This window comes from Pocillopora damicornis, chromosome 2, assembly GCF_964200805.1.
Source record: "Pocillopora damicornis chromosome 2, jaPocDami1.2, whole genome shotgun sequence".
Taxonomy (NCBI): Eukaryota; Metazoa; Cnidaria; class Anthozoa; order Scleractinia; family Pocilloporidae; genus Pocillopora; species Pocillopora damicornis.
The window spans coordinates 32,476,984-32,500,964 of record NC_142671.1 but is presented as its reverse complement, the minus strand read 5'-3'; the positions used below and the strand labels follow the sequence as shown (position 1 = coordinate 32,500,964).

Sequence of the window (23,981 nt, the reverse complement as noted above, 5' to 3'; positions counted from 1 at the left end):
TGGAGGAAAGAGGAGGACTCTTATTCACAGACTTAAGAAAACTAGTTTGTTTTCAAAACACTGAGATGGCACAATAAGTCCATCATTTCAAATAGGAAAAAAGTATAGGTCGGTTAATTGAACAGAGTTTAGCCGTTCTTTAACAAAACCGCGTTCTAAATTATTTTGATTTTGGCTATTCCTAGCATATGAACATTGCTAGTTATTAAGAGAATAAAAAAGGCATAAAACGCAGACTAGAAAATGATTCATCTGCCCAAAATAATGCATTTATAAACAGGTGACGACAGTCAAAGGAATCTATAACGCCTAAAGTTTGGCAAATAGGTTGTCAGTTAATAAAAGATGACGCTACTATTGCACCATACGGACTGTCATACTTGTTGTAATGCCTCGGAGACTAGCAGGACAGAGAAACACGGTTAGAACACAGTTTACCCTCAACGAAGTAGCCATTTGCTTTGAGTCATACAGGTTTGCTCTTATCATTTTAAAGAGCTTGTGCTTGCTACCTTTAAAAGTTCATGCGCGATCTCAAGAGCAAAAGACTTTGCTCGTTCAGCCCGTGTTTGCAAGCTTTTTTAAGAAAATGAGGAATTTGAAAATGAAGGAAAAAACTTAAACACAGTTTTAAATGGTGGACAGTAAGTTGAGATATTCATTTATGTTTGGCGAATTAGTTGCATTGGATATTGAGTATCGTGTATCGACCGGGCGTATCAGTGAGCTAAAAAGCCTCAAAGATTAGGACGTACTTCTGATACAAATCGAAAGCAACTTTAACTTTAAGAGGCGTGTTATAAAATTGGCACGGTCTCCGTGTTATATTGAGCAAAGTTCCAAGCGTTTATTTATCGACTACCTTCTCCTAACAAAGCTGACGACATGAGCATTGAAGCGAGCATCTAAAGGGTTCATTTATTAAATAAAGAAACTTTGATTGTTTCCGATATTATCATCGACTTCAGAGACAAACTGGGCTATGGTAAACATCGCCTTGCAAAAGGACTTCTTAATTTGCATTTCAAACAGTTTGTAGATTTCATTACACGCCCCGTGAGTAGGACGTGTTTGGATAATGTGTATTGTAATCGGCCTCAGCATATCAAATTGGTCACAAGTCACAACATCGGTCTTGCTGATCATCTACCAACTTTTGTACAACGCAAATATGCCCGACTAAATCGCATGAAGACAATTTCGCGTATTAGATAACGCGACATGAAACGTTTTGACGATCAATTTAAGCAGTCCCTTCATCGAGCCCCTTAGGACATTTTTTTTGTATACCTTTATACCCTTGTATAAGAATGGCGCTGAATGTGATCCGTGTAACTATCGTCCCATTTCAGTGTTACCAGGTTTGTCGAAAGTCATTAAGCGCCATGTGCACAATACGTTATGCACTTTTCCTGAAGTTAAACTTTCACTAAATATATCCGCAAATGAAAGATGTCACTGGGCCGACTCATATAAACTCCCAATAAACGAGTCAAAGTCTAAAGTCTTGGCGATCACCGGAAAGTGCCTGGCGTCTAAGATCAACGATGAATTTGTTCTCACAGTTGAGGAAAATAGAAAAACACTTTTAGGTTTAACAATCGATGGTTCACTCTCATTTGACTGTCATGTTGAAAATCTTTGCAATAAGCTTGCCTCGTGCATAGGTGTTTTAAGTAAAATTAGAAACTTTCTGTTACTTAAATAGCGATTTTTGTTCTACAATGCCATTATTCGCCCAGTAATAAGCTATGCTGACGTCATTTGGCCATCATGTGACAAGGGATCACTTTACAGAGTCTTGAAATTACAGAGGCGTGCAGCTAGAATCATTTCATATGCCGACCGCCTAGCACACTTTGTGACACTTTTTTATAAGCTGGGATGGATATCTTTTTCTGAACAGTGTATAATTAATGAATGTGCTATTTTTTTATAAGCGTAAATGGCTCTCTTCCGATGAACACTTAACGAGTAACAATACACAACATAACAAAAGCACGCGATATGCTGGCAATAATTCTATCTGTCCTTATTATAAGCTTTATGAGACTGAAAGAGGCCGTTTTTTTGCTGTATTAGCAACATGGTTTTGGAATAATGTGCCTCTAAATATCAGAAGATCAGACTCCGTTAAGTCCTTAAAAACTCATTTATGTAAAACGCTCTTCGCAGCGCAACAACATTTAGACCATTTTAGTGTTTAACTTTTATATCTGTTGCTACTTATAGTTTACAGAAGTTTTAATGTCATTGTAATTCAACTATTCGCGTCTCCCATAAATTTAGGTTTTTAACTTTTATTATATTATATTTGTGTTCATAATTTGTAATTTTCTATTTCCGAGGGCCAAAAGTCTATTAGGCTTTGGCTATTGAGTGTTAACCCTCTTTAAATGAAGTCTTTATTATTATGATGATGATGATGATGATTATTATTATTATTATAAGCAAATGGCACGTTCCTTTGTTTCTACCGCGCGAAGCAAGACAATGATTGCGATGTTAATGAGGCAAGTTATCAGCATCTAACGTGTTAAAAGCTAGTTCTTTTGTTTTAGCGTGCTAGTGTACCGTGTGCGTGCGTTTATCTTATTCCCCGAAATCCCGTGGAGGGTCACAATTGGTTAAAAATGCATTCAGTTAAAATTAGTTAAAAGACTGCACGCGCGCAACACGCAAACTGCGTGTTCTACGCGCACTTGCAAGTCTGACTGCGAGATGCGTGTAAATTTCACGAAATCAGTCAATTACAATTCATTAAGGTGGGACTTAACCTAAAAAAGACCCCTTTTTTCAATGACTTGTCACATCCACAGTTTTTAGTTAAACCATATAAAACCATATATCACTGAAAAGCTAATGAATCACAGATTTCAGTTTTTTCAATTATTTCTGCACACAGTTTATTTGTAACCTGATACCAGCAAAATATTGTTACCCCATACTGTGCACAACCCACATGTACTCTAGAAAAGAAATCTTGATATGGAATGCAGCTAGCTCTGATTTGTTTTTATAACTATATAGTATATAGGCTAATCATGGGGATGAGCATAGAGTTTTAAAAAATATAAAAAACTTTGGTTCCAGCCTCCAGTTAAAGTAAAGCAAAATTTTTGGGGTGAATTTCCACCACAATTTTCTTTGTAACTTTTGACAAAGTAAAGCTACAGAAAAACCCTTTGCTCATTCCCAGACACTCTTTGAAAGCAATAAACATTGAAAATTTCAAGTCAATTGGTTAAATCCTCTATGAGATATGTTTTCTAGAATGCGCAAAATGCACATTTTGAGAAAAGTGCGATTAAAGTTAAAAAGCTAAAACGAAGATTGTCTGCACAAATTTGCATGGCTATGAACTATCCAATATCATAGCAAATGTTTCTTTCAGTCACTTAGAAGCCTCCAGGTTCATAGGTATCACCATCAGCCTCCCGTAGGGCATCTTCTCTGCGTGTGCGCCTCATTTGCTCTCCTTGCCGGCGCTTCTTTTCTTTAGCAGAGGTCTGAAGGTCCGATTTTCTCAACCGCCTCTTGTCCTTTTCTTCTGAGGCCTTCTGAGTGTACTCCCCTGCTGGAATTACCAGTCTCTGCATTATTCTTGCTCTGCTGGCAGCTCCACTATGAAAATGGCACACAGTAGAAGCAACTGCACATCTAATCACCTTGGCACCATGATGCTTGTGTTTTGGGCAGCGTGCCCACACCAGTCCGTTGATGCATTCATTGCAATTTTGGGTGGCGCCACGCACACACCTTTGGAGCAGCTTAGTTTCACTAAGTGTGATGAATGTTGGCTTCAGCAGTTCAAAGAACACTTCAGGCAAACAGTCACCTGCTTCATAAGTATTTGTTCCAGTAGCACAATCTTGTTGCCATTTACACCAGGAATCCTCACCAACAGGGCAGAAGCGATGTTGTTTAGCAGCATCTTGTGACTGGACACTGTGATGGAGGATGGCAATGATATTTTTCTTCATGGTGTAAACAACAACATCAACCTCTCTTTCTGTTAGGTTTGCTTTAGTTAGGGTGTTTTGTCTAATGGCTAGACCATAGTACTTCTGAAGGCGTTTAATGCGGCTCTCAGTCAGTCGGCCCCGTCCTCCAATGGGTTTGCCATCTGCAAGTTTACCTTTGGTTCTTGCTTTAAGATTAAGTAGGTGCTTGCCCATGCGTTTTTGCACGTGCCCAACACAATCCAGTTTTTCCACCTTGCAGTCATCGCCATATATATTCTCCACAGTATTGAATGCCTTACTGTCTCCGTCAGAAACCATCCATTTATACCTTATTTTATGCAGTTCCACAGATCTACTCCAAACAACTATGGCACCCTCAGCTTCCATTGCAGGTGAGCTTCCATTAAAATTAATGTCACACTCATTGGAAGCAAGATGCTCAATCTGCCATGCTTCGAACTCCCCGTCAGTTTGACACTGAGACCTTTTCATGGTACATTTCCGGCATTCTTTTGAAAGGACATGATAGTCAAGAACCTCTCCAGTGTCTACAGATATAACAAAAACAACTCCAGTCAGAGAGGTAAACCCCCTTTTCGCCCATGTACCATCAAACGAAACGGCTGCATCGACTACATCATCATTGACTTCATCTCCACTTTCCTTCAGGATGTACTCGCGAACTCTTATCCCTGCCTGTGTCATTTCATCTTTGGCTTCAGCTTCTAAAGCCTCAAGTATTGTGTCTACTTGTCTGTAATAAGCAGGTAGTGATAGACATGGCATGTTCATGATGCTGCAAAAGGTTACTAGCCCTTCATAGCCACCTCCTGTCTCCAGAGAATGATAGACTGCACGACGATTTACGTCAAAAGATTGCCCTTTCTTTGTTATTGTATCTGATGTTTTCAATGGTGTAGCTTCAAGGCAGGAGCTACACTCCACAGAGAGGTCTGCCATTAGCCCATTTCTCCCAGAAGAATTCTCCTTCAGAGTTAAACTCCCTAGAACATAATAACAGTATACACTAAAGTTATTTTGTGCATTCTCATACATGTATATGAGTCACAAAATTTATTCACCACATACCACACAACAGACAGTTACAACTGTAATTTTTAATAAATGAAAACAATAAAGATAGTACTGAAGAGAAGTAAAAAAACATTCTTAGAGAAAAAAATGGAAACTGCACACTGTTACTAGCATATGCTACGAGACATGAACAGTAAAGAAAAGGTTAAAAGTAAAACAGATGTTCACTTATGTTTTCTCACCTTCCTCGCACACATGTGCTTCAGACAACGTGGCATATAATTTCTTGAGGTCTACAAGTCTGTATCCCTCTCCCTGAAAATCATTTACATCAGAAATCTTTGATGAACTATCTGGTGAATCTTCTGGTCTCATTTTGAGTCTCGAAGCACTGATGGAAGCACTTTCGGCATCTGACAGAGCCTCATCACACGAGGAACTCGATGCTGAGTTTGTGACTTCTCTATCCGCACGCGGCATTTTCTTCGCTTTCCTTGCGTATCTCTGCACTCCAGTAAAAGGCTTTCCTTTCCGCTTTCTTCTATATACAGTATTCTTCTTCCCTCCTGGCATTTTAGACAAAAACTTCGCTGATATAAAACTCGAATCTCGCTCTCACAGTATCTCCACAGTTGAAAACACGCCAGCTTTCAATCCCACGCCACCTCCGACTAGCTATACTTCATGTAAGGGGTCATATAGCTTCCTCTTGAAAATACTGAGGAAATTCTAGGAATTGGATGGACTTTCGGGCTTCAAATTGGAGCAAGACTGAAAGATGCTACGTTGCGTTGCCATGGTAACCAAAAATATTTTTTTACTAGCTTGCAGAAAACTTATCGTAGGCAACAAAATAAAGCAAATTAGTCTTAAAAACTCATGTCATGGCTTTCTTCTATGCCTGAAGTTTCAGATTTCTCCAAAAACAAAAATTGCATTTTGTAGTCAAATTTTAGGTTAAGTCCCACCTTAAGTGTGTTAACTGAGACAATTAGAATGAAAATTATTCGTAAGATTTTTGACGAGCATCAGCCAGTAACTGCACTTTGTTGGATTTCTTATTAATGAAAATGCGAGTGTCGAGACAGAAGATTAACTTGCACTGCTTCCGCTTTTCTTCGAACAGTTTCGTCCGATTGTCACGAGTTCACTCGAAGTTTTGAATTTAATGATCTTGGAATGGAGTTTTTGAAGTAAAAGCAAACCAAAATTGTAAAGTGCTCCCCCATCACAATCATTAAACAAATCACACAATATTGTGAGTCCCCAGGCTTCCCGTTTCATTGGTATGCACCACTTGCAGTTACTTGGCGTATTTTTGATGTTAGATTAAGTACGCCAGACCACAATTCTCTAATTGTATCAGGCGTTTGAAAAACTTTTTGAAGTTTGCAATAGAAAAACTCTGGCAGATATTTCTACGACAGAAAAGATCAGCCATACAAGGAGGAAAACAGAATCCTCTCGCCTCTCCGATAGGAAAACAACAAATAAACTACAACCATAACAACAGCATAAAAGGAGTTGAATGATCACCTTAACTATCGCTTTATTCAATTCTTCTATTTCGACTTTGGATTCCTCGAGTACCTTAGCATGTTGTAGTCATCTAATCTAATCATTTTTAATTGATTTACGGTAGCCTGAACGGTAAGCTTTTTAAAATGTTCCTAGTTTTGGATAACCATGACCGATCTCTATATCGTAGACAAATAAACGTTTTAGTCTTCCATCGATACACTTTAAAATATATATTTTTTGATACCTTAAACACTCAACCTCCATAAATTTATGCTACATTCTATTTCTATGGGACTTGTGAGACAACCAGCCAGAGGAGATACCACCAGGTGTCTACACTAGCAATACCGAGTTGACCGAATTGTAAAAAAATCAAATCACTATTCCAGGTTTTATGCGTAAAGAATGTCTATATTTCTATTTCTTTTGGGACACCTTTCTGTTGAGAGACTTCTTGCACATCCCCAATTCCCCATTACCACTTTTAACAACATCCCTCTTTCCACGGATCACCGCCAGCAGGCAAAATAGTGTATGATTGGAGAGTAGCCTTTACAGGCGTGAAGTGGAAACAAACGCCGACAACTCGAGAAATTCAAAGTCCCTTTTTCTTGCGCAGTGTTTTGGCTTGAGTTCTGATCTTTGATGAGTTTACTCTCGGTCAACATTCAGACAATTTTTCATTCTCAAAAGAATGTCTGGGTTTTTTTGTGTTTTTCTTACTTCTGAGATACAGCGTTTACATGATTGAAAGCTTTAGTCATGAGCACCACTTTGAACTTACAAAAGTATTTGAAAATAATGAAGCGTTAAAATGCAAATGTTAGACGCACTTTATGGTTCTACATGTGCAGATCATGTTCCGATCAAAACCAAAGGTGTTGATTTAAATGCATCGTCAAATAAACTCCAAATAAATAAGCTGCCATACTGTTAAATGGTCAAAATAATAAAAATGAATTAAATATGTGAAAACTGTGGTTATTAGGCCTTAAGAAAATGTCTACTTTTACAGGGATGGCGCAAATAATTTTCACACCAGAGATTATAAACTACAAAAACCGAAAAATGACAATCCAAAAGCAAATCCGAAAAAAATATTTAGAATCGATATCGTTTAGATAAATCTCTTTTGAAAGGTTAGCCTACGTGTAGCCGTACCCTACGTCTACGCAAACCTGAAACTAATCGTGTTCCGTGACATTACTCTTTTGCAAGAAAATGTGTCATGACTTTTTATTGGTTAGTCCCTTTTGCAGATTCTCTCGTCAATTCTGATTGGCTAGAGTTGAAAATTAATTTTCAAACTAGCGAACCAGACGGTCGACAAGATGCTTTCGTGGTCAACTTTTCAGGCAACAGTGATCTACGACGAGGTTTTAAAAAAAGTTTGCGCGACTTTTAGGATAGAGGCATTTGAAGAAGAACAGCAGAAAGCCATAGATATGTTTTTTGAAGGTAACGATGTCTCCGTTTCGTTACCAACTGGCTATGGAAATCTGTAATATATTAAGCAGCGCCAGTGATCGGTCGCCTCTCTTCTCTAGAAGAAACCGGTCACTATATCTATTGCGCCACCCGTTAAAGCTCTCGCAAAAGACCAGGTGCACTATCTTAATGGACTTGGGCCTAGAGGGATGTCTGCCTTCAACCTTCTCTCTCTATACGAACGGTGCTGCGAAGCAATGGATCAATATTTGTTTCTGGGCAACCGAGCTCGATATCGATTTGTCGTACTCGATTACCATTCCTGCTCGATAAGCAAACGGCGTTTGATAATCGAGCTCGATAACTACAAGTCGAGCTCGATTGCTAATCGAGTACGATTACTAATCGAGCTCGATTACTAATCGAGCTCGATTAGTTATCGAGCTCGATAACTAATCGAGCTCGGTTACAGTACTAACGAGAAAGACTGGGAAAGAGTCAAACACTGATTGAGGAGGACGATGGCAGGTAGTGATGTTGCAAGAACCTTGGTCATTAGGTGAGTATTTCGTAAGTTTTCGTTAAGTTTCAGAGATAGCATTAAAAGGGAAGGTGTAAAAGGAAGTGGGAGCAAATGTATTGGAAACAGAAATTTTCCCAAAGCACGAAAACCCCAGGTCAGGTGTAGTCATTTCGGGTATAGAAGGATAAACTTAAACTTAAACTTCGCTGGAATGGGACTTAATACAGACAAGAACAAACTTTTGGTAATCCTTAGTTTATTGTAAAATGTAAAATTTTTATGGTTAACTACGCAGGGGAATACTTGTGTCACTTTTAGATAAACTTGTGTCACTTTTAGATGAACGTTCAGTGATATATGTATACTTTTTAAAAAACAAATAAAACAACTTCTGGTTTAGAGCAAGATTTTATAAACCATTCAACCACTGTGCAACGCAATTCCTTTCTTTCTTACCGAACTAACCAAAAGTAGCAACCTTTTAAAGCAAACTTGTATCTCGAAAACCTCGAGCTGGAGGTAATACTTCTGAGCAAAGTAATATGGGTAATCAAACTCTCATTCCTAATGACAAAACACTCAGCTGAATATTTAGGCTTGCAGCTTGGGAAAAGTACTTAATTGCTTGTAAACATGAGGATTTTTGTCTGTCACTGGATGTTCCTTTGGCCTTAGCGAGTTGCAAAATGTTGAGTTGTCTCACTATTAAAATGTAGCCTTGGTGACATATAGCCCATCTACACTGACAACTAACAAGGATTTCTGAGGCATCCAGAAGTAGATCTTTACGGCTTAAGAGGCCATCTCTCTCATTTCCACCCTGCCAATTTCACCTTAAACTCTGTCAACAGAAAGACTATACTTAGGAAAGAACTAAGTTAGATTTGGTTTGATTTGAAATAATTTTCTGGCTGCATTAAGGGCCATAATTATTTCACCAGTTGGTAGGGACTATCACAACATCTCGGAAATTGAATAATACGCATATTTTGTAACATTGTAAAATATTTGATTTGCATAGTTAAGCCACGACATTTATATCAGATCCCTTAACAACCTTTCTAGTTTGCTAAGAAAGTTAGAATTTCCCTCTCCATATATTTGAAAAGGCAAACTTTAACATATTCTGACCCCTATATATCAGGGAAAATTATTTTTGACATGAAATTGACCGGCTGGAAATAAGAGAGACAACCTCTTAAGTATTTCAATTTTTTTTTCTTTGTAAGAGATAGTGATGATCCTTTAGTCAAGATCTTAGCAGAAAATCCTTACAGCCTTATTGATAACTTTTTAACTCCCAGAAGTGATTGACATGTAACTTCTCCCTATTAATAACACTTATACATCATTTAGCAAACAGGTGATGAGAATACTCAAACTTATCAGGTAGAAGTTGTCATCTTGATCAAAACACCAAATTCTTGTAACTAATACACAAGGAAATATGCAGCAGCTAGAAAGGAGAATTAACAATCAGATCTTGGGAGTCAAAGGGTTAAGATTCTGGACACAGTCAACATACTTACTGCCTAAATATAACAGAGGCATTGTGTAATGGATCTTAACTGAACTGAATGAACACAACTTTATAGGGAATAACTTTCTTAAAAAACTTAAGGGCTATGATTAATCGTTTGACCCCTATAAGTGACTAGCATCAAACTTCTCCTTACAACATCACCCCTGAATTACACATTCAGGTAACAAAAACAAAGGAAATGTTCACCAGCTTAAGACACTCTTGATTGTTAAACTAATTTTTGTTGTTAACACTTGGGAAATGTATAAAGACTGGTATTGAGAATATCCCCTCCTGATGTTAGGGTGTAAAGGATTAACAGTGCACTTTCTGAATGAATGTAGACATTGTTGTACTGTAGGCTGTGTTGTGTTCATTCAACATTAACCCTCTACACTCTAACATCAGTATGCACACTCTCCATACTGTACTTACACATTTACACAGGTGCTGACAAGGAGAGTTTGTTTAATAATTAAGAACTTCTCCAGTTGGTGATCATTTCCTAGACTCTCATGACCTTATGTGTGATTGAAGGATGATATTGTCAGGAGAAATTAGATTCTAGTCACTCTTAGGGATTAAAGGGTTAAGTAGGAAATAGTAAGTTAATGGTACAGTGGAACCTTGATTTAACGAACCTCTATACAACGAAGTTCTTGATATCACAAACAATACTTCTGTTTCAGCCCAGCTAAAGTTACAGTAATATAAATGCCACAGAACCTCGATATAACAAACCCTAAATATAGCCAACCAATGTCTCCAGCCCCTTGGCACTCTATTAAATCAAGTTTCCACTGTACATGTTATCTATTTCTATGTACTACTTGAAATGAAAAGGTGGAGAATAAAGTTGTGTACCTTTACACATAGCCAGTATATCAAACAAAAAAAAACCCTTAAATTATAATAGAATATCATTTAATGGCTTACACTTGTGAACTTATGGTTAGGTGAGGTACATATAAAATGAATTTAGTAGTAATTTTGGATCTGCCTTTGTCTCGGTATGATCAAGTTTACTGGTAGTACTGATCACGAGTGATGGTACACAACTTATTTCTAGTGTTTGGCATCTTCCCTTTTTCTCTTTCCCTTTCGATCCCTGTGAGATCTTTGGTCCTTTCTCTTTTTTTTCTCCATCCTGGCTCCTTTATCTTTATCTTCATGGTCATCATCTTTTGTTTCCATGTGAAAAAAGGTGAAAAAATGAGAGATTAGTTGAATGTTGTAATGTGCTCACTGGAATAAAGGCAAAAATGAGGGTTGGTCATGTGTAGATACTAACAACTGATGATAAAAATAACAAACTAAGGGGCTTGTTGGAAATATTTTGGGATGTACCCTCAAATAAAATTAACAAACAATTTAAATGTTTTTGGTAATTCACTGGAAGAAACAGGTACCTCACTGTGCTTCATCATGGTACAAACATTGCACAAGGAAGTTTGATAAAGAAGAAGAGTTATTATGAGTAAGAGTTATTAAGACTAATTATGAAGTTGGTGGTGTTAACATTGGTCATCATAATCTATTTACTTTTGTGTTTACCTTTCATTGTCTCTGAGAGTTCCTCTTCATCTGAGGGGTAGTTTCCTTTGAATGACACCTGCAATGAAACATAGGCAGAGGGTAGTATGCCACTCATGGGATGAGTGGCATATCACCCTCGTGTAGGTGCCGCTGGGAAGTATTATCCAGAGAGTTTAAATAATCTAATGGCCCATTTATGAACACTTTCATACAATTTGGACTCCTTAGGGTTGAGGAGGTGGGAGGGGTTGGGTCCAAGACAAGTCTACAGAAAAATAATGGCTTTGAGGGGGAACCATCCCCCTAAATCAAATGTTGGAAGGAGGGAGGTCACACTAAATATCTCAGTAATTGTAGAGTTTTGTATCCTATTTATGTGAAACTACATGTTCAAAAATCAACAAAAAGTATATACATGACAGTTTCCATCCCAACAATTTTCAAAGTATCTGAGTAACTGTAGAGTTTACATGATTTTACACTATTTAGATAACACTAAATGTTCAAAAATAAACAAAAAGTATATGCATGACTGTTTCCATCCCAACAATTTTCAAAGTATCTGAGTAACTGTAGAGTTTACATGATTTTACACTATTTAGATAACACTACATGTTCAAAAATAAACAAAAAGTATATGCATGACTGTTTCCATCCCAACAATTTTCAAAGTATCTCAGTAATTGTAGAGTTTACATGATTTCATACTATTTTGATATATCTACATGTTCAGAAACAAACAAAAAGTATAGAAACATGCTTCTGCTCATATAATTATACATCCTCTGCATTTGCATGACTTTTCATCCCAACAATTTTTAAAGTATCTTAGCAATTGTGGATTTTACATGGATTTTGTACTGTTTTCCCAACAATTTTTAAAGTATCTTAGCAATTGTGGATTTTACATGGATTTTGTACTGTTTTCCCAACAATTTTTAAAGTATCTTAGCAATTGTGGATTTTACATGGATTTTGTACTGTTTAGATAACACTACATGTACTATATGCTTTTGTCAGCTTAATAATATGTGTTCTGCACTTATATGGCTGTTTCCATCACAACAATTTTCAAAGCTAGGTACTCTTATTAAAAGACATTTTATCGGGTTAGATGTGCGCAATATCCCTCATCTTTAGCATTGTCAAGCTCTTCCTCACTGTTGTGCATCTGTGAGAGTTGCTTTTGTACTTCTCATCTATGCCATACTCTTCAGGATACATGAAGGAGTACTCTTAATCTCTGACTTCTTGAGGTTTGAGGTAGTTCGACCCTCTTGGCATTACTGAAATGGTATCTTCATAAGAGCTGTGCGAGGTATGTCACATCTTGACTTTATTGCTAAGTTCTTGCCTGATATTTGTGGTAGTTCTGCTTTCTTGGCATAACTGAAATGATATCTTCACAAGAGCTGTGCGAGGTATGTCACATCTTGACCAAACAGCAAGCAAAAAACTCTCAACATCTACTCTCTTTCAGGGACAGCAAGGCAAGGAGGGTGCAGTAAACATATTGGAAGATTATTACCCAGCAGGTTTCCGCCTCAATTACTTTGTTCTAATAACATGTCGATTTCGAACCTTTTCTTTTTCCTTTTGATTTTCGATAGTTTTCTTTATTACTTCTTCTCTTTCTGATGTGGTGTCTTCGCAGATTTCTTGAATATGCTTCAATAACTTTGGCTTCTCTCTCCAAGTGTCTGTATCCTGTGTTGCATTTAACATCCTGAACTCGACACACTTCATCTGCTCTGCAAGAAGTGAGGAAATTGTTATCCTTGCCTCAAAATTGAAAAGCAAGGGATCATGAAGGCAACATGTGTGGTTGATAACCTCCAGCATATCAAGGTGATGCAGTTCAATAAGAAGAAAAGAGCAGAGCAGCCAAAGGAGAACAAAAAAGAAACCACCACAAAAACACAGGAAAAAGTCTCCCTGATTATGCTGGGAAAGATTGGTTTAAAGAATGTACAAAGGTAAAGAATTTTGCAAGAGGGGGTAAAGTGCCTCAAGAAACATTGACTTGACTAACATATCTACAACACTAAGAACTACACAGTGGAGGTTTTTGCAAGGTATTGGCTTTTCCAAATGAATCCTGAAGGCCCTGGTTTGCAAACACAACTGAAGGAAAGAGATTTAACATGTAAACAATCCTTGCAAGACAGTGAAAACCCCAACATAGCTGAAGATAAGTAGAGCAAAGTGAAAGCCATACAAATAGTAACAATGAGAATGACAATGATTCCATCAACTCTGGAGAGGAAGATAACTCCACAAATGATGTCCTTCTTGCTTTTATCAATAACTAGAGAACAAGTTGAAAGGCCAGCTGCAACACACCCAGGAAGATTAAAAGGACCCATAAGAAATGGAGTCATAAATCATTTGATTCTTAACTTTTTTAATCCTGGAACAGTGAAGAAATCTCACAGCTAACAAACCCAAATTACTTTTCAAATTAATGTCTGACGAATGAGTTATGACCATCATTATAATGAACAAAAAATAAAAATAATAAAGCACACTGCAGAATACATAAGTGGACTAAGGGGACAAGGAAGGCTGGGGGGTGGGGCAATTCATCAGGAAAAAAGCTTTACATTGTAGGGAATAACCATAGCAAAAAATGACATTTGTCATGAAGTATCCGATTAAGTATTAATATTAACCACAAATTAAAAACATCAGGTTAGAGTTAAGGTTAGGGGATACTTCATAACAGTTTTTTGGGATGAGGAGAAGGGTAAGGGGACAACGTATAGAGCTTACTGTCTAGCTGGATTTTGAAAAAAAAAATTAAGAATACATAAGAAGAGCCTGGTCAAAGTATACCAGGATATCTAAGGATACCAGGTCGCACTGGACACTTCTCACGAAAAGCTGGTCAACAGTGGCCCCGGGGGATTACAAAGGGGAATGATCTAAGGATACCAGGTCCAACTGGACACTTCTCACGAAGAGCTGGTCAACAGTGGCCCAGAGGGATTACAAAGGGGAATGATCTAAGGATACCAGGTCCAACTGGACACTTCTCACGAAGAGCTGGTCAACAGTGGCCCGGAGGGATTACGAAGGGGAATGATCTAAGGATACCAGGTCCAACTGGACACTTCTCACGAAGAGCTGGTCAACAGTGGCCCGGAGGGATTACAAAGGGAAATGATCTAAGGATACCAGGTCCAACTGGACACTTCTCACGAAGAGCTGGTCAACAGTGGCCCCGGAGGGATTACGAAGGGGAATGATCTAAGGATACCGGGTCCAACTGGACACTTCTCACGAAGAGCTGGTCAACAGTGGCCCAGGAGGGAATACAAAGGGGAATGATCTAAGGATACCAGAGGGGAATGATCTAAGGATACCAGGTCGCACTGGACACTTCTCACGAAGAGCTGGTCAACAGTGGCCCCGGAGGGATTACAAAGGGGAGTGATCTAAGGATACCAGGTTCAACTGGACACTTCTCACGAAGAGCTGGTCAACAGTGGCCCAGAGGGATTACGAAGGGGAATGATCTAAGGATACCAGGTCCAACTGGACACTTCTCACGAAGAGCTGGTCAACAGTGGCCCCGGAGGGATTACAAAGGGGAATGATCTAAGGATACCAGGTCCAACTGGACACTTCTCACGAAGAGCTGGTCAACAGTGGCCCCGGAGGGATTACGAAGGGGAATGATCTAAGGATACCAGGTCCAACTGGACACTTCTCACGAAGAGCTGGTCAACAGTGGCCCCAGAGGGATTACAAAGGGGAATGATCTAAGGATACCAGGTCGCACTGGACACTTCTCACGAAGAGCTGGTCAACAGTGGCCCCGGAGGGATTACAAAGGGGAGTGATCTAAGGATACCAGGTCCAACTGGACACTTCTCACGAAGAGCTGGTCAACAGTGGCCCGGAGGGATTACGAAGGGGAATGATCTAAGGATACCAGGTCCAACTGGACACTTCTCACGAAGAGCTGGTCAACAGTGGCCCCGGAGGGATTACAAAGGGGAATGATCTAAGGATACCAGGTCCAACAGGACACTTCTCACGAAGAGCTGGTCAACAGTGGCCCCGGAGGGATTACGAAGGGGAATGATCTAAGGATACCAGGTCCAACTGGACACTTCTCACGAAGAGCTGGTCAACAGTGGCCCCGGAGGGATTACAAAGGGGAATGATCTAAGGATACCAGGTCCAACTGGACACTTCTCACGAAGAGCTGGTCAACAGTGGCCCCGGAGGGATTACGAAGGGGAATGATCTAAGGATACCAGGTCCAACTGGACACTTCTCACGAAGAGCTGGTCAACAGTGGCCCGGAGGGATTACGAAGGGAAATGATCTAAGGATACCAGGTCCAACTGGACACTTCTCACGAAGAGCTGGTCAACAGTGGCCCGGAGGGATTACGAAGGGAAATGATCTAAGGATACCAGGTCCAACTGGACACTTCTCACGAAGAGCTGGTCAACAGTGGCCCCGGAGGGATTACGAAGGGGAATGATCTAAGGATACTGGGTCCAACTGGACACTTCTCACGAAGAGCTGGTCAACAGTGGCCCAGGAGGGAATACAAAGGGGAATGATCTAAGGATACCAGAGGGGAATGATCTAAGGATACCAGGTCGCACTGGACACTTCTCACGAAGAGCTGGTCAACAGTGGCCCCGGAGGGATTACAAAGGGGAGTGATCTAAGGATACCAGGTCCAACTGGACACTTCTCACGAAGAGCTGGTCAACAGTGGCCCGGAGGGATTACGAAGGGGAATGATCTAAGGATACCAGGTCCAACTGGACATGGCTCACGAAGAGCTGGTCAACAGTGGCCCCAGAGGGATTACGAAGGGGAATGATCTAAGGATATCAGGTCACACTGGACAGGGCTTAGGAAGAGCTTGTCAACAGTGGCCCTGGAGGTATTAGGAAAGGGGAATATTGTAAGGATACCAGATCAATGTTAAAATAAGTACAGTTACAAATAAAAACAGAGGTCATCATTTAACTCTTTAACTCCCAGGAGTGATTAACCTCTAACTTCTCCCTATAATATTCGTTCATGATCTAGCTAACAAGTAATGAGAATACCTAAACTTATCAGGTAGATGTTGTTATGTTGATTTAAAAACACCAAATTCTCACAAGTGGTTTACAAGGAAATGTGTAGCAACGAGAGGGGAGAATTCGTAATCAGATCTCTGGAGTTAAAGGGTTCAGATCTGAAATCGAGAATTAAACCTCTATTTTTTAATTTATGACTTTTGCACCTACCAGTGACTGCTCCAAGTTAGTCATCTCTTCAGTGTTCTGAAAATTTGTCAAAAAAAAAACAAATTAGACCATAGCAATGAAAGTGTCTGTCACGAAGACACATAAAATAACTTATTATGCTACCGCAGCTCACGCTGTTTTTAAGTGTTTAATAATTTTAGAGAATTTACATAAGTAAGAGTTAAATGTGACCCTCCACGGGAAAACGGACACTAACGCTTTTCCGTTAAACGGTCTCGAAAAACGGTTGTAAACGGATAGTAAACGGTTAACTCGAGCGTTTAAACGGATGCCATAACCGCTTAACCGGATGGCAAAAAATTTAAACGGTTGACCAAAGTCCAAAAACGGATAGCTTAGGTCTTCAAACCGTTGACCAAAAATAAAAACGGATAGCACGAAACGTTAAACGGTTGACCAAAGTTCAAAAACGGATGGCTCACACTGTTAAACGGTTGACCAAAAATAAAAACGGTCAGCCCGAAACGTTAAACAGTTGACCAAAGTCCAAAAACGGATAGCTTAAACCGAGAAACGGTTGACCAAAATTGACAAACGATGAGCTTAAAATTAATGTTTAACGGCTGTGGTTGAGCTGGCGAGATCTTCTGCGGAAAAACTTTCAGAGTGACAACGGATAATTATCCTTTAAAGCGAAAATATTGAGCATGATAATTTGAAAAGTAATAACTAGCATATACTTGCGCATTTTATTTCTGGGTTAATTACTGCCGCTTTCGTGTGACATTCATGAAATAAGCGCAATTTACTGAGAATAGTTTCGCTGCTGAATATCCTGAACGGCTACCGCGAGAAACTCATAATCTTCTCCTTTGTTTATTCTTATTAGTATTGAAAATGAACTTCATTTCTTCCTGTTCGGAAGTTTCGCGAAACAAATTTGCATATGCAATGCCGCCACCTTGTCTGAAGCCGAGACCTTTCAAGGTCAAATAACGCAATGAAGTTCCAATGCAAATAAAAGGTCGAATCGGTGTCACGCACCAAGCGGGGCCGTTAAAATGATTGTCAATAAAACCAAGAATGATGAATCAAGATGATATAAACAGAAAGAGAGTAGCCGATTTAACTTGTTTGTCAAAGGATGCGACGGAAACTCGCTTACTATGATCACGCAAAAGATAAAACCAAAATAAGATACGGTCTTTCTGTATTTCAAGAACCGGCGAGTATCGAGCGAACGCAAGATTGATACTTCGAACTGCCTATTACAGAATGTTAGGCAAACAGTCCAAAGCTTTCCGTGGAACTTTAAACGGATAGCTTTTTTTTTTTAAACGGGTAAGCAAACTGTTTAAATTTTTTTTTATGTCCGATGCTTATCCTGTCTACTGGCGACAGCTTCTCAATGTTGCAAGACATCTAAAGGAAGATTTTAGCAACCTTAGTTTTCTCTCATCCACGTTTACATCCAATCTTGCCCCTTTTCGGCATTTCGCTGCTTTTATTACGGTACTTTTCACTCTTTTCTCTGAAACCATTTTCTACCCTACGATACAGATTATGAAGGCAGCAGCACTTACCTGCTAAGGTCTTTTCCTGTAAGGGGAGGAAATGCTCTCACCAGTAAGTCTCCGATTTGGGAAGAGCTGTCGTTCTTTGTAAACGATATATCAGAAATCCGCTTGGCGGTAGCGAGCCTGCCCAGCTCAGTCTTGTTTGGCACGCTTCTGTGCCGTTTATCCAAAAAGACAACAGTTCTTTGGAAAGCGCGCTTGCTATGGTTCATCTCGTGGAGTTAAACACTTAATCTAAAATGCTTAACTCCTTGCTGCACTAATATTCCCAAGGATGACGCGAAACCACGCCGAAAATGAAACTGACCGACGTGTATACGTATTAATAAAAGGCTTTTGTTTCGTGGCACACCCATGTCACCTAGGCCTGTCGCTACGGGACATTTATATTGATAGTTAAACAATATTAGGATCGTTTGCCGCAAATGCCGCTAAGCGCACCCTTTTATTCGTTTAGTTGTTCTTTAATTCCATGAAACGGGCAAGTTACCCTTTTCCAGGAAATGATGTCCACACACACATACACACACACACTCGCACATGCAGAATGGAAACTTGATTGTTTGAACAGGGAACTTGACCCTGGGTAACTGTCATTTCGCGGATCGATTGTTGCCAGATCAGTATCAATTGTTATTGATGAATACGTGTCAAATTGTCCAGGAAATACACATTTCCCATTGAGGTTCACAAGGTTATAAACATCGTTTACTTATCAGTTAGTCTTGGTTCTTTCACTAAAAGCAAACTTTGCTTGGATTAGATCACTTCGCTGCTTTATTCATTGCCAGATTCGCTATGTCTAATGAGCATTTTGAGTTTACTTCTCCTCCCGGAGCGCTATTCAACTGTTCTGTATGGTAAGTCTTTTTTGTTTTGTGATGATTTTTATCTTTCAGCAACTGATCGTTTTCGCTGTCACCCATCGAGAGAGAGATCTTCAGTGGAGTAGTTAAGAAATTTAAATGTCATAGGAGATAGGTTAAGGAAGAACTTTTTTAATTTTTAGGTCTCTTTGTTTTCCCAAACTTAAGATATTCGTCGAAATGTTTTGCGCAAATTTACAGAGCCTAATATCGAGTCGCAATTGTCGTGGGTGTATCTTTGGTTCACCAACATTTCCGCTGAAAAATAGTGCAAAAAATCTGGAATTTACTTGGCTATCTAGCCCACTGATTATCTAAACTGAAACAACAAACATGTACGAAAGCACATTTTCTAACACTTAATTTCCTAAAAAGGCTCAAAAGTCGACAGATAAGTCTATATTTTTCGACAACGCAGAGCTGTATGCCAAGCATCCACCATAACTCTGAACTTCAAATTGCGCTGGTTTCCAAACCCAGCTTGAAGATGTCAGGTGAAAATCTGCAATAAAGCAAGGCTTAACCTGACATTTAAGGAGAACGACCGACAGCATTCAGAGCATTCATAAGGCAGAAGTTCTTTTTAACTGTGGAACTATATTCGCATTTCCTGGGAAAAGAGATCATAAGCGAAATTGTAATTTTCTTTTGGCAAAAGGACGAGATGTTTAAATATTAACGCTAGGAAAATCATTAACGCACACTTGCTTACTTCTGTGATCGAGCTGTACTAAATAGTTTATACTTCAGCAGTTGTCTTTCTGAGAGGAGAGAAATGTTGCTCATCCCTCAGGAATTTGACCAATTAGACGAAATAGTAATTTGTCAAATAACAGATTTACGTTCTGCGTTTGTTTTGACTCTGAGTTATGAATCATTGTTCCATGGTTAAATTCCACTTTCCTTCGACAACTTTTACAATTGTAGCTGTTTGAACTGAATTCCTTGCTAGCAGGGGCCTCTTTGAAGGAATTACTTGACTTATCAATACTAGTTTTGTAAGGAAATGTACTAAACTCTCTTGATTATCTTTTACTTTGAAGCCTATCGACAATGGTTAAGCCTGTCACTCTGGCATGTGGGCATTCGGGCTGTCGACACTGCCTCGCGACACTCGTAGGCATTGAGACTTTCCCCAAATGCCCACTTTGTAAAGCACCGATCGGAACAGACGTTACCCTCCACGTCAATGTCGCACTCGACGATATCATTGGAGACTTTAATGTCAAGTGTAATAAGAGCGGCTGTCTATGGAAAGGAAAATTTCACGAGCACGAGCAGCACTTGAAAAGGTGTGGAAAATTTCAAACGGCGTGTGCCAATGATGGCTGTGGAGAGATGGTGGCAAGGGAGAGGATGGCAGCACACACTGCGCAATGTGCAAAGCACAAACTCCCTTGCCAGCAATGCGGTAGAAAAATTACCAGGGAATCTTTCGAGGAGCATACTGCTTCCCTTTGCTCAAATAAGAGGGTACTGTGCCCACTAAGCTGCGGAACAAGCCTTCCACGGTAAGATATTGTCGGTTTAATTAAGAAATCAACAGTCAAATGGTTATTTAAGGCCAACAAAATATCCAAAAGTTTCACTAGCCAGCTCATCCCTGGTCCTTATTTTGATTATTTTGCAGGCTCCACTTAACACTGCACTTAAGCGAGTGCTCAGAAAGAGCGGTCCGCTGTGCGGTGACTGGCTGCACTGCCATAATAAAGCAGAAGAACATGCCACAACACTCGACAAATGCAGCCGCCACCCACAGTGTTCTGCAGGAAGGGGAGGTCCAGCGTCTGCGGGGCCTAATGCATTTCAAGGTGAGACGCTAGAATTATAAAAATAATGAGAAAAGATATCACATGAACATGAACTGAACATTCGGTTTCATTTCAGAGAGCCAAACCGAGATGGATTTTGGAAGAAAGAGGAGTGTTCTCCTTCCGCTGGAGGGGAGAGAAATGGAATAACGTGAAGGGGTCACACCTATTCAGCACTGAGTACAGGTGCCCGAATGGGAACAGGTGGAGGGCGCATATACGATTTGCAGGACTTTCCTTGGAACTGGTGTCCGCAGTGACGGCAGTGGTAGTAGGAACGAGGTTAGGGACTCATCTTTGTAATTAAGGATAGATTCTCGCTCTGGAACGCAGTACAGAGGATAAATGATCGCTGCTGATAAGCCAAAGTACTTGCATTTAGTTGGCGTATTTTACAACGACCATCAATATCGTAATTTTTCCATACAGGAGTTAGGAAATCTAAAACCATGTCTCCGAACCTAAAAACTGTTAAAAAGAAAATCAACTTTATCATGATTCACCACAAATCATTAATGACTTTACGCTTTATGTCTACAGAATAGTATTGATGCCTGATTCCTGCGAGGAGAAGGTTTTCCCTTTCCCGGCGAAGGAGATAAAGGAGGGGGAAGTAGCAGCAAATATCCCGCGCTGTGAACTGGATCACATGGACCCAGAAGATATTATGATTGTCAAGTTTGTCTTGACATATTATCTTTTACAAGAAGACAAGTAATTTTCCATTTATTAGCTAGGAGAGGTATCGAGGTCGCAAATGATAACGCAAAAAATGGAAATCGTTTATGCACTAGAAGAAAAGGCAATATGATAAGCACAGAACAAACTAACCATAAAATTTAAGAAGTATTTTTGAATGGAAAACATTTTCAGTACTTTCTCATTGAGATCTTCCGCTTTTTTTGCTGTATGTAATACCTCTCTTAGCACTTATCTGGCACATTACTTAACTAGAAAAGATCTCTTCACGCAGTTGTTAAGATAGAAGCGTGCCGGTGATGTCAAAGCGTTGTTGTATTTTAGGGTTAGTAACGAGTGAGGAATTGAAAAAATAAAGAGTCTGGAAGCTAACTAACTTTTGAGTTTTCAGTCAACCTCCAGTTTAGTTTAGTTATTTACATTTGAAAAATACCTCTGGGAAACAGAAGTACACTTACAGGAAAAATGTTTAAGATAAAAACGTTATGGAAGGAAAGATAGCTACGAGGACAAATATTGAAAGCGATACAAAAATGTTTAGGTTTTTTAAGTCAAATATGTTTTTTTAAGAATTATGGGAAACACACTCGTCAATTTCCCCCTCTTCAGTATGAGTAAGCTCGATTTGTTCGTTTGCTGCGCTGTGTTTCACGTGATAATAAATGATTTGACAAATGCATTTTTCCCCGTTATCTGAACACCCTTGTCCCACTGTCACAGACGGTCTAACGGTTTGGTTACAGATCAAAGGCATCCCGCACCAAATAAAAGCCGACACGCAGCCTCGCACCAACCCAGTCTGACACGAATTTGAATTTGTTAAAAAAAAAAAAAAAACATAAAAAAACATAAAAAAAACAAAGTAAAACGAATAAAAACCCTGCCCTGCATAACATGAATTCAAAATAGTTTTTTCCTTAACGAAGACTAGTGGGCAGCACAAAGAAAGACGTATTGTTGTAGTTTCTCCTTTATTCCAACACGTGTCGCCTCTAGCATTGGAGAGAATATAACTACACATTCGTTAACCTCAGTTTACTTTCTTATGTAAGTGAATCATAGCTGAAAAATCCTGTAAACGGATGTTATAAAAAAAACCGCCTCAATCTATTGCGCGTTATTGTATTTTGGGGGCCATACGATAAGTGCTTATTGCGGTGAATCAATAAACAAAGACTTTGTTTCTTCATAACTCTTTTTTAATTAGGAAGGAAGGTTGGTGAGATCAACCCATTTATCCTTATCCATACAGATGTTACACGAAATGCCTTAATTTACTGAGCGTTGTTGTATTTTAGGAGCCGTGCGGTTAGCGCCAATTGTTGTTACTCAATAAACAAAGACTTTGTTTCCTCACAACTTGTTATTAATTAAGAAAAAAATGATCGGTGAGTTCAACAGATTTGATCGGATAAATTTTCTACCATTGGAAATAAAGCTAGCCCAGCACACGCAGATAATATTTACACCAGATACAAATATATCTTCTATCCTACATGGGAGTACATAACAACCCAATGTTTTTATGAATAAACCTAAATTGTTAGTAATCGTCGTTATCAATGTAATTACAAACTGTTCTGTTTCTGGTAATATCAACTAAGTTGAAATTATAAATTGGCCACCGTAAAGAGTTCAAAAGCTGACGTTTCGAGCGTTAGCCCTTCATTAGTCTGATGAAGAGCTAAGGCTCGAAACGTCAGCTTTTGAACTTTTTAGGTGGCCAATTTACAATTTCAACTTAGTTAATATTATCAAATCACCTGGTTACCCCCACTGACGCAGCACCAGAGTTTCTTTAGAAACTTACCCCCTTTGTTTCTGGTCTGTTATGACGACGGCAAACATACTTCTCCATTATAACAAAGGATGAAAAAAAAGTCACACTTACCTTACAAAAGGCACTGATGAGGAAGTCGCAAGTTTAAACAATAGGCTGTTTTACCTCGCGCTTAGCAATAATTTAATTGCTTTTGTTAACGATGAGGTCACCCTAAGGGGTTTTATTCATTTGTTCTAAACAACCGTGTGAAAAAAAGATACTTCGCATAAGTGTGATGTAGTCAATTACAAAATAAGAAACTCACAAAATCATCGAAATTTAGACCCGTTTCTCGCTATTGCTAGCTGACTAGACTCCAACAAGGAGAAGAAAATAATAAGTCCTTACGTCAGTATGCAGCTTTAGAGCAAGGCCTCACGATAAAGTTTTAAACGGTAGTCGTCAAAAACTTTAATAGTAAAAATACTTTTGGTAACCACCGTAAGGGAAA

General features: G+C 39.2%; 2 protein-coding genes, 2 long non-coding RNA genes and 1 pseudogene across 9 annotated transcripts in view; 3 read left to right on the top strand and 2 right to left on the bottom strand.

The window, feature by feature from the left end:
* LOC149050895 (G protein-coupled receptor GRL101-like) overlaps positions 1–23,981 on the top strand; it is a 227,358-nt pseudogene that overhangs the window by 180,304 nt on the left and 23,073 nt on the right. The window lies entirely within an intron of this gene.
* LOC149050901 (uncharacterized) lies at positions 2,801–5,970 on the bottom strand. The gene is made up of 2 exons (XM_089197932.1): positions 5,243–5,970; positions 2,801–4,969 (listed from the first exon to the last, which is right to left on the bottom strand). Exons 1-2 carry the CDS (start codon positions 5,571–5,573, stop codon positions 3,399–3,401), a joined length of 1,902 nt encoding a protein of 633 aa, XP_089054058.1. The 5' UTR covers positions 5,574–5,970; the 3' UTR covers positions 2,801–3,398.
* LOC149050898 (TNF receptor-associated factor 5-like) lies at positions 8,429–22,084 on the top strand. The gene is made up of 5 exons (XM_089197948.1): positions 8,429–8,508; positions 20,242–20,709; positions 20,829–21,009; positions 21,086–21,291; positions 21,550–22,084. Exons 1-5 carry the CDS (start codon positions 8,471–8,473, stop codon positions 21,725–21,727), a joined length of 1,071 nt encoding a protein of 356 aa, XP_089054074.1. The 5' UTR covers positions 8,429–8,470; the 3' UTR covers positions 21,728–22,084.
* Positions 8,678–18,629, bottom strand: LOC149050899 (uncharacterized). 5 transcript variants are annotated; one of them, XR_016184142.1, is made up of 4 exons: positions 18,339–18,629; positions 16,795–16,830; positions 11,549–11,606; positions 8,678–11,175 (listed from the first exon to the last, which is right to left on the bottom strand). It is a non-coding gene; the product is annotated as an uncharacterized LOC149050899 (long non-coding RNA). The 5 variants fall into 4 exon arrangements; XR_016184145.1 differs by lacking the exon at positions 18,339–18,629 and adding an exon at positions 17,238–18,109; XR_016184146.1 differs by lacking the exon at positions 18,339–18,629 and adding an exon at positions 17,496–18,109.
* On the top strand, positions 12,792–14,973 carry LOC149050900 (uncharacterized). The gene is made up of 3 exons (XR_016184149.1): positions 12,792–13,065; positions 13,185–14,386; positions 14,899–14,973. It is a non-coding gene; the product is annotated as an uncharacterized LOC149050900 (long non-coding RNA).

Bases quoted from the DNA above. Each gene is read 5' to 3' on its own strand.
- LOC149050901 (XM_089197932.1), bottom strand. From the start codon at position 5,573: ATGCCAGGAGGGAAGAAGAATACTGTATATAGAAGAAAGCGGAAAGGA. The intron at 4,970-5,242 runs GTGAGAAAACAT...ATTATGTTCTAG, and splicing joins AGCACATGTGTGCGAGGAAG to GGAGTTTAACTCTGAAGGAG.
- LOC149050898 (XM_089197948.1), top strand. From the start codon at position 8,471: ATGGCAGGTAGTGATGTTGCAAGAACCTTGGTCATTAG. The intron at 21,010-21,085 runs GTGAGACGCTAG...GTTTCATTTCAG, and splicing joins GGGGCCTAATGCATTTCAAG to AGAGCCAAACCGAGATGGAT. The intron at 21,292-21,549 runs GTTAGGGACTCA...TTATGTCTACAG, and splicing joins GCAGTGGTAGTAGGAACGAG to AATAGTATTGATGCCTGATT.